This window comes from Lygodium microphyllum, chromosome 2 (assembly GCF_053477565.2).
Source record: "Lygodium microphyllum isolate KBCC chromosome 2, Lygodium_microphyllum_v1.1.10, whole genome shotgun sequence".
NCBI lineage: Eukaryota > Viridiplantae > Streptophyta > Polypodiopsida > Schizaeales > Lygodiaceae > Lygodium > Lygodium microphyllum.
In genome coordinates, this window is record NC_141136.1 from 81,572,308 (window position 1) to 81,583,239 (window position 10,932).

At 39.1% G+C, this 10,932-nt stretch overlaps 1 protein-coding gene across 1 annotated transcript in view; it reads right to left on the minus strand.

Annotated features, from left to right (window-relative positions):
• Nucleotides 1-2,614: 2,614 nt before the first annotated feature.
• The window catches only part of SIRB (sirohydrochlorin ferrochelatase B), a 27,758-nt gene continuing 19,440 nt past the window's right edge, over nucleotides 2,615-10,932 (minus strand). Inside the window, exon 6 of the mRNA XM_087665858.1 lies at nucleotides 2,615-2,997. Within this exon, the coding sequence (XP_087521984.1) occupies nucleotides 2,863-2,997 (135 nt within the window). The 3' untranslated portion in view covers nucleotides 2,615-2,862. The remainder of the gene's footprint in view (nucleotides 2,998-10,932) is intronic.

A 10,932-nucleotide genomic window follows, 5' to 3' on the forward strand; every position in this document is an offset into this window, starting at 1 on the left:
TCCTTGAATAAGGGAGTTATTATGCCTCCATCGTCCTCCCAACACAATTCCTCAACATGTTAATAAAGGATAGTCCGTTCAAATGGATTTAATAGTAAGTATTTTTTGTGGGGTGTGAGATACACCAAAACCTTCCAAAGCCCAGACTTCCATCTTTGTGACTCATCCTCCACATCTAGATCACGATTGCATGGAATAAAAGTTGGAAAATAGGGGATATCAAAGTCAAAACATTTTTTTGTAAATAACTCGTTTGGGTGAGGACTTCTGAAGATGTCATAAGGACCAAACCTATATTTACAAAGAGGGGGGGACAAGGGTAGATGCATACATACATATATACATGCATGTGGGCATGTGTGTACACGTGTATGTGCGCATTCATCTACACATGCACGTGCGTGCATATACATACACACACATATATGTGTGTGTGTGGGGTTGTGTGTGGAGCTAACCCTCCTCACCACCCCAAGAGCCCTAAGTCCCCCACAATTATCTCCCCATTACCCTAAAATCATTAATCCTCCATGATACCATGAATCTCTTACCAGACCCCAAATTTCGCCCTCTAAAAACCTTAAACCCTCTCTACATTGCAATATCCCACCTGCCAATCCCACCCACCCAAAAGACCCTATGCCTAACCCCATGGAAATCATAACCCTTCCACCACTTGAATGACCCAACTCCCCAAGAATTGTAAGTCCCATCCCCTAAAACACCCTCATGATTGTAACCTTCACCCTCCCAAAACCCTAACACTTAAAAGTCCTAATGCCCTAACACTTGACACTTAAACCTTCACCCTAACACTTAAAACTCCTAGTGCCCAACCAAAATAAGTGCACATTGAGAGTGAGAGGGGGGGTTGGTTTCAAAAAGCCACTCTCTTTTAAGTCCAACAACTCTCCCTCAAGTCCCCCATAAAGCATGTCAATCCCAAGATCTTGAAACACTAAGCCTAGGTAGATGAAGAGAAGAGACATACATATGTATACTATACATGTGCATGCACGTGTATCATATATTGGATTTTAGTAAGGCATCTTACAACTTAGATACAAGTTGTCTTTCCAAATAGACGTGACATACACCATTTCTTATGGCTTATCCATATGCATAGACTTCATGTTTTGATCCACATCTCACTTGGAGTATTTGCAAGCATGTGTAAACTTTCTATTACGTAGTTTCAATTTATTGGCTACACACAAATGCATTTGGTCCTTACCATTGTGTTCCCATATGTTGTAGAAAAATTATATGGATGTTTTCAATAATGTGCCTTAAAATCTCATAGGAAACTTGTGTTTTATTATATGGATGTAGACACAATTTGTAAAATAATATGCAAGTCATTTCCTTGAACCTTTCTCTCACATTCTGCATCAAGATGGAATACATACAAAAAACAAATGCCCCAAGACCATTTGGTTATCAAGGTTCTAAATATTTGTTTCCATTGCCATAGTTGCTAATTATAATAGCAAAATTTTTTTCACGTGTTTGAAGTTTTTCTATCCCAATATCAAAATGGATTAAAGATACATAGTTAAGAATGATGTTCAATTTGGTTGTCTATTGTTCATTCTTGTTTCATCATGGTACTACTACTATATAACCTAAAGTTTTCGTGTGCATTTTGTCAAAACTTTTATTGCAAATATAAAAAAGAATGCAAGGCCCTTTGATTTTCTCTCCTTTTTAAATAACTTATTAAAATGTTTTGCAAAGCCATGCATTTATATTAAGGATATCAAATGCATTTGATCACTCAATTCCGTAAGCCAAAATTATGTCACAATCTCACTTTTTGTGAGGACCTTTTATTAAGACAAACCATAGCAACCTTATTGTTTACTCACTAATTCTTAGATCTTCATTGGAAAGCAAATCGTGCATGTTCCCACCTAGGAATTAGGTTAGGAGAGGCCCTTATGGTTCTTATGGCATAGTTTGAGTGACCTTTTACTGTTCAAGTATGTATCCAAGATTAGCATGCAGTTACAACATGAACTTCTATGAGGAGGGACCAAGCTGACAACCCCCCTGCCCTGAACACACCTAGTTACCTAGTTAGCTTCCCAACCAAAAGCTTATGATGTTGAACAATATGGGAAAAACAAGAGAAAAAAGCCTCCTGTCCCACACGGAAAATGCCAAAAACTTGTGTAATTCTAAGAGTGTTTGTGAACAATAACTTACATGAGGAAAGCAATGTGATGAACATAAAAATCACTCTCTTATGGGGGATGGCATGATGTATGGCAAAAAGAAAATCCTTAACAAAAGTTTTGAATTAAAGAATCAATTTTTGGCTTGTATTGAAAGGTGTTCAAGTGTCATGATAAAAAGCATTACAACAATATGGCCTGTAAGAACAATATAGAAAATTTCAAGGTGAGGGCATAACCCAGCTGGTTGAGGTGAACCGGCTTGACCTAATAGAAAATTACTTACATTTGTTTAAGAAAATAGTAATATTGGAAATTTAGTACCTCCTTCAACTTTGATAAGAATTGGCTAGAGACAGGGTAAGTTACATTGAAATTCTAAACCTACCTGCAATAATGTCCACAATTGAACAAACCACACAATTCTTCAAAAATACTTGGAAATAAACACAATTTTTTAACCATGCCACACATGATTCACAATCTAATATATCCACCAAGCCACTTATATGTGGGTCAACTTCAGATGTATCTTTAGTCAAAGATGATGCACAATCTAGTACATCAACCAAGCCGCTTATGTGGGGCCACTACAAATATGTACATAGCCAAGATTGAACAAAAGGGAAGGCTATCAGAAATGAGATGGTCCCATTCTGCTGTCTGAGGCATCCAAGCGATACCCTCACCTTTGATCTTGTTCAAACAACTTTGAAGACCCAATTACTCTACAACGATCTGTCCCGATGCACATTCCACATTCAGATGCTTTTCCAGATGCCTGGCTAAGACAATGATTTATTCGGTCTTGTATTACGTCCTGCAATATGAAGCAACCCAAACAATAGTGAGAAATTCTGCAACAGAGCTTGGATCCAGAATAAACAAACACTCATCCATTGTTGATCAAGCATACTTAACAAAGATACTGCAGAACTTCACAGCCACAGACACAACATGTCCTTGAAACTTTGAAAACCAGAACAGTACAATACACACTAAATGATTTAGATTTATTGGATCTAAATAGAGGTTGGATTTGGAGCCAAAAGGAGAAATGATCATCTTCAGCTCTCAGCATGAACTCATCACACAAGATCTGGAAATTTCATAACTAAAGCTGCCTGTAGAGTTGTATTCTCAAAGCTTTCATACTTCACATAATCAAAAGTCAAAGTGAGAGCAGTAACTATTTATATGTCCATAAGCAATCACATAGCACTTATTCTTGTTCTCCATCCCATTTTCTTCATATAAAGTTTTCAGCTATTTTGTACGTCTAAGGTCTCAATATTACTTTGAAGATTATAGTTCATAATATAACTGGGGAATTCTAGGCTCGTCTCATACATACATCTGACTGGTGAGGGTCTCCACGCTGCATGTCTCCTCTAATGATCTCTCAGCCTAGATCTGCCTTTTATTAGTTGGTATCTCCTGCAGCTGTCAACCGAGAAACTCTAAAGGTGGAGAAGATGCCTAGGTTGGAAGGGCAGAGACATCTCCTACTCTGCTCTTCAAGATAAAAGGAAAGCAAAACATGGATATGGATGGAGCTCAACTCAATCAACTTTCGAATTCTTTTAAGTATTATTCTTAAGGCATAAGTCTCGATGCATGGAGGGTTCAATCTGTCCCCTTCAAAGCAGCACATCATAATCCTGGCCCTTTCTAACTCACATGACTCTGCTCTTGAAGACATAAGCAAAAGATGGATATGGATGCAACTCAATCAACTTTTTAATTCTTTAAGTATTATTCTGAATGCTGAAGTCTCAACACATGGAGGTTTCAATCCATACTCTTCAAAGCAGCACATCATAATCCTAGCCCTTTTTAACTGGTTTTAACTTGTATTACACGAGGTTTTAACATATTGAGCATCAATAGAGTTTCAGATGCACACATGGAGACCCTTTAAGACCACATTAACTTCTTGAGTCCCACTAGAGTAGCCTCTCTGTATCTCTAACACATATGAGCAAGTCCGTAGTCTACATGTGATCACACTTGACTTGGTCCAAAATAGCGCACAGGTTTTTGAAGCCAAAAAGAAACCCAACCTTGATTTCATCAAAGGTCATTATCAAAAAGGCCATCAGACAAGAATGCAACTCACGCTCCTGATGCAAACCTTTACATCTTCTTTCTCAGTAGGGTTTCTTACATAAGAATAAAGTATCGGTAAAAGATATCTCTGTGATGTGTCTGTGCACAGGTATGCACACAGGGGAGGGAAAATTCTGCGTTCTGGAAATTCTTCTGTCTCATTCAAAGAAAGCACAGCATTTGAACAGTCATTTTCAAGGTTTTGAGACATTCCACAGCAATTAGTAGTGTTACTTTGGTCAAAGTAAACAAACAAAAATTCCTGCAGCCAATTCATGACACCTTTTGACTTTGAGACCTGCATGCGCCAATTCACTCTCCCGCCCGCTGTGTCCTAGTGTATGTGTGCATGTGTTTGTGTGGATACAAGAGTGTGTGCACATCAATTCACCCTCACTGCAGTCTGATGGATTCAAGAATCCAGAACTATGGCTGTAGAGAAAGATGGGACAAGCAAATAAATGGCAGCATGTTGCATAAGTTACACACTTCAGATGACACTTGGAGAACACTCCACAACCTAAAGCGGCACCCAGTAGAGAGAACTGTACCACCCAAACAGCCCCCCATGATCATTGGGGTTTCCTGCAAGGTGGTTTCTGGTAATCCTCAAAGATTTGAAAGCCAACCACTTTCTTGAAGGGGAGTGCCTTGCAATGGTGGTTCATGCTTTTGATGCAAGGTAGAGCACCATCAATATGGGTACAATTCACGCAAATGTTTGCATCAAATTGGTTGACAAGTACCCTTGAGGTGGACATCATGACAACTTGGAATAAGCTAGATATTGAGGAATGCAAAAATTTGAAGCAATACAATAAGAAGTTTTGGGATGCATTGCTGCCCATCACTTGTTATTGACCCATACCCCTTCATGAGCAAGTGGAAAAATATATTTATGGGCTGCCTAAAGGAATTAGGGATTTTTGCATAAAATCCACCTTGTCTAGTATGTCTCAACACATAGAGATTGCTGCTACAACCGATGCTTTACTAGATGGGAAGGATTCGGACTTCCTAGAGAGTGGGGAGAAGCCGAATAAAAATTGTTTAAGGCTAGGAAAGGGGATGAATCTGAAAATCAGCTTAAAAAGAGACCAAAATAGCAAAGAATGGACTCGAAACATTGGCACAACGTGGCTGCAAATAAATGCTTTATTTGTGAACAAGAGGTTCACATAGCAAGGGACTCTGTCAAGAGGCAGCAAGCTAAAAAATCAGAAAATCAGGAAGATCCTAAGGAAAAGAAGCCCAAAACATCAGTGGGATTGATGCCCGATGCTGTTAATGATCAACCCAATGATGATACTACTAAGTTGTACAAAGCATAGAGTAAAATTAGAGATTAGCATATATTGATTCTTCGATAATGAAGCACGAGCCAACTTCATCTCTACAAATGTGGCAACCCATCTAGGCATCAGAGAGTATGAGATGGGACCCATGGGGAAAGTTAGAATGGCATGTAAGGGTCATGCAAAGCCCATCATACCACTCATTGGAAAGCTTCAGCTGCATATACAAGGATATATTATTAGTGAAGAGTTCTTCATTGCTCCAGTTGAGGTTGTGATGTATTGCTTGGTATGCCACGGTTTCACCATATGCATGCAGTGATTGATTCACATGCAAAAGAAATCACTATTTAGCATAAGGAAAAGACTCTCACACTTAATGTAAAGTTGAAAGGGAAATCTATCCATGTTATATCTACAGCTATTGTTTTTAAAGTAATGAAAAATCATCTTTTAACGTACTTGGTTTTTACTAAGGATAAGGATGATAGTGAGAATGTTACAAATGTCTAGGTTAGAGAAGGATCGCACGTCATTTCTGAAAATGTATGCTAATTGCTTCTCTCAGTCACTTCTAGGGCAGCTATTACCTAAAGGGCCTGAAGATTATGGCATAGATCTTATCCCTTAAAGTAGCCCACCTAATAAGCCACCCTACAAAGTCAGTACAGCCCAATAGGAGGAGACTGTGAGTCAAGTGAATGAGCTGTTAGAAAAAGGATTGATTCAGCCTAGCTCATATTCTTTTTGTTCTCCAACTGCAAAAAAAGGATGGTTCAGGGCCATATGTGCATTGATTATCATGCTTTGAACAAAATCACCATAAAGAATCAATTTCTCATACCTCGGATTCATGATGTTATGAATAGATTGCAAAGGGCAGCCATGTTCAACCGTGTAGATTTGAAAAGTGGATATCATCACATACGCATTAGATCGGAGGATATACCTAAGACAGCTTTCAAGACATCTTTTAGATTGTATGAGTTTCTTGTCATGCCTTTTGGACTTACAAATGCTCTACCACTTTCAATCGGATAATGGATCATATCTTCAGGCCACATAGAGCATTTGTGGATACTTTCTTTGATAACATGATTATCTCTTCAAAGAATGAGGCAAAGCATAGTACACATTCGGACATCATGTTCAATGAGCTGCATAAGCATAGACTCGCTATCAATGACAAGAAAAGTGAATTCTTTTTGCATGAAATCTACTTTTTGGGGCATATTGTATCAATTGATAGTATTTGAATGGACCCCACAAAGGTTGAGGCAATACGTTCATAGCCACCTTTGAAGAATGTACATGAGATCCACAACTTCTTGGATTTATGTTCTTATTGCAAAAAGTATATACACATGTTTGCCGAAATTGCATCTCCATTGCATACTTTACAAAAGAAAATGTGTCATTTAGATAAATAGCAATGGAAATTTCAGCATTTGAAAAGTTGAAGGAAAAGATGACTTCAAATACTACGCTTGCGTTGCCCGATCTAAAAAATTCATTCTCGGTTCAATGTTATGCATGTGGTAACAGCATTGGGGCTATTCTTATACAAGATGGCCAAGTTGTGGCTTATGAGAGCCGATTTCTCCACGGCACAAAGAAGAATTTGCAAGTCTATGTTAAAGAGCTCTTGGTTGTAATTCATGCACTGTCTACATGGAAACAATACTTGTTAGGGGCTGATTTTACAATGCAGACATGCCATCAAACTTTGAGGTACTTTCTAACACAGACGAAGTTGTCAGAGAAACATATGAGACGGGCGAATTTTCTCTCTATGTTTTGTTTGCAAATTGTATATATTGATGGTAAAAAGAATCTTGTGTGGCTAATGCACTATCACGAAACCCACAAATATCAGCCGTCAACATGATTTATCACACTGAGTTGGATACCATGAAGAAACAGTATCCTACTAATTCGAATCCTGCTAATGTATATGATCACCTTTGCAATGGCCAAAGGCACAAGCACTTTGTGCTTAGAGATGGATTTCTAATAATGCATAGAAAATTGCGTGCCACAAAGCAATTGAGGCCTAAAGTAATCACTGAAAGTCATGCTCCTCCATAAGCAGGACACAGAGGTATTGATGCCATGGTCAAGACAATGGAGCTTTCTTTTTTTTTTGTCAGCTTTGGAAATGGTGTAAAGCAGCTTGTCAAGACATACATCATATGTCACAAGGTAAAGCATGATGGGCAAAAGATATTGGGCTTGTTGCAACCCTTGCAAAGCATTGCAATGGATTTTATTTTTAAGTCTCCTACGACACCTATAAGGAATAATGGGATATGGACTATCATTTGCAAGTTTGGCAAACAGGCCCATTTTGATGGCAGATGTGCAAGGATCGAGATAGAGTACAAACCAAGATTAGTACAGAGTTCAAAGTAGAGAGAGTGAGCAAAAAGAGTGACAGCACAACACTCAATGTGTGGGTACAACGCCTCATACCACTTTAGATTTTTTATTTTACATACATACATACATACATACATACATATATATATATAGAGAGAGAGAGAGTACAAGTGTAAGGATGTGTCCATACCCGAACACCGTAAAAGACACGGTGAACCTTTATTCCCAACAACCTCCTATCTAAAGGCAACGTGCCTGAAGGTAGAGAAAAGAATCAGCTAAGTCTACGTATATACAAAGCTAAAATACACATATCCTATCCAACCCCCATCATCTGGCAACAATGAGCAAGCCACTCTGCTGGAAGACCCTTCGTGAGAAAGTCTATAGGAATATCATTTTCATGTACCTTGACAAGCTCAATACTCTTGCTGTAAAGAATATCCCTGATAAAATGATACGTAACCTGTATGTGCTTTGTCTTTGCGTGAAAGACACAATTATGTGCTAGCATGATAGCACTCTGACTGCCACAATGGAGGATAGAAACCCTTGTAATACCACGCTCTCTCACCAGATGTGAAAGCCATAAAGCCACTTTGCATGCCTCAGTGGTAGCCATATACTCTGCCTCTATAGTAGACAATGCAACACACTTTTGCAACTTGGATATCTAAGAGACTGCTCCCCCTATAAACATGAACACATATTCTAAAGTAGACTTCTTGCAGTCGGGATGATCAACATAGTCTGCATCCATGAAGCCAATAACAAATGACTTCTGCTTACCAAAGCAGATACACAAATCCTTTGTGCCTTTAAGGTATCTCATAATACCTTTCACTGCTTCCAAACGCTTTTTTCCAGGATATGCCATGTATGTGCTAACTACTCCCACCGCAAATGCAATGTCAAGACGTATAGCAACCATAGCATATATCAATCTACCAACAGCTAAATCATAAGGAATCTTTGCCATCTCAGCCTTTCCATCATCCGATGTAGGGCTGCCATCTGCACTAAGTTTCACATATGGAGGCAATGGTACACCAATGACTTTCCCCCCTTACATATTGAAACGCTGCAAAAGTGACAAATAAAGAAGACCCTTTGATCTGTCCCTAAGTATACGCATGCCAAGAATGTGATTGGCCTCACCAAGATCCTTCATATCAAAGCTATTGTGTAAGCTTTGCTTCAACGAGTCCAAAGCATAAACATCCCTGCCTACAATCAACATGTCATCCACATACAAAACCAAGAGAATAAGACTGTCATCTGCTGCCTTCTTGGTGTATAAGCAGTGACCAACTTGAAAGCGATGGAATCCCTGAGATTGCATAAATGTATCAAATTTATGATACCATTCTCGTGGTGTCTATTTCAGCCCATACAAACTCTTGTTGAGTTTACATAACATGTGCTCTTTCCCCTTTGCAACAAAACCCTCAAGATGCTGCATATAGATCTCCTCATACAAATCACCATGTAAGAAGATTGACTTGACATCCATCTGTATGAGTTCCATATCTTCAAATGCAACCAAGCTCAAAATGATTTGCAAAGTAGTCATTTTGACTACAAGAGAAAAGATTTCATCAAAATCAATTCCATGTTCTTACTTGTACCCTTTAGCAACTAGTCATGCCTTGTACTTTGGCAAAGAATCAAAAGTGACTTTCATTTGGTAAACCCATAGTTATCCCCCACTTGGACAACACCACATGCATCACCATTGTAGCCAGAAAACCACTCATGATGTGGTGTAACATGAAAAGATGTATCTAAATCAAGTATCCAAGTGTGCATGTCATCCTTAGAATCTGCAATCAATGCATGTGTACTCAAAGAAGAAGCAAGAACTACATTACCATCACTGTCATTCTCATGAGTGACTACATTTACCTCCTCTATCTTCACATTGCTCTTCTTTGCAAGCTAGCTGTCCTTTTTCTCAACCTTGTTGTCTTTAATGTTTTTGTTTCTGCCTTTCTCTTTCTTTAGTTGAAAATAGTCCCATTTATAGTGCCCTTTCTTGCCACAATGATGACACTCCACATTTTTGCCACGTGACTTGCCACATGCTCTATTTTCAAAACTGCCCTTTTGCTAAAATCTGCCCCTAGTGTGCAATGCATTAGAAGACTTGTTTGCTGAATTATTTTGCATGTTGAGTTCTTCCATCAGCAAAGAACTCTCCACATCAAAATATAACAACTGAACATTCGAGTTACTCAAGGCTATCTTGAAAGTATCCCAACTTTCAAGCAAAGTGCATAGCAAGAAAGTAGCTTTGAACTCATTATTGATATGGAAGTCTAAAGCAATCAGTTGATTGAAAATGGAATTGAACTCGTTCAAATGCACAGACATAGTTGTACCTTTCTTCATGCAAAAGTCCATTAACTTTTTCAGTCAATAAACCTTGCTAGCTTTGTCAAAAGATTACATACTAGCGAGACAATAGGGTTTGCGGGGAGGAGCATAGTACTCTAATAACCGATGCAGAACAATCTCTGTGGCCCAAAAAGGAGAGGTGGCACAAGGAGTGCCTTGTGGAAGATGCATGTACTCCGCAGGGGTAGGGAGCAAAGGTCGAAGTCGGCAAGCATGAGTGGTGTGTCTAGTGATGCCACAGTAGGAGCACCCAATAGTCTGGTCATCTAGTGGTAAAGAAGCCATGGATACCAATGTGCCTTACTGAAGAAGGAAGAGGTTAGCCACCATGAACCACAAACCACGAACCGTAATGTCTGCCTCAAGGGGTGGAAGGGTAGTGGAAGGGCTGAAAGTGAGCTGCCAATGGGAGAAGGATGCAGCCAGCAGTAAGAGGTTGCAACCAATAGAAAAACGCAAGTGAGGAGAGAGAAAGACTAAAAACGCAGACAACAGGTGAGAGAAAGACTAAAAACGCAAGCAGGACAGCCTGCAGGAGAAAGAAATACTAAAAACGTAGACAACAAGGAGAAAGT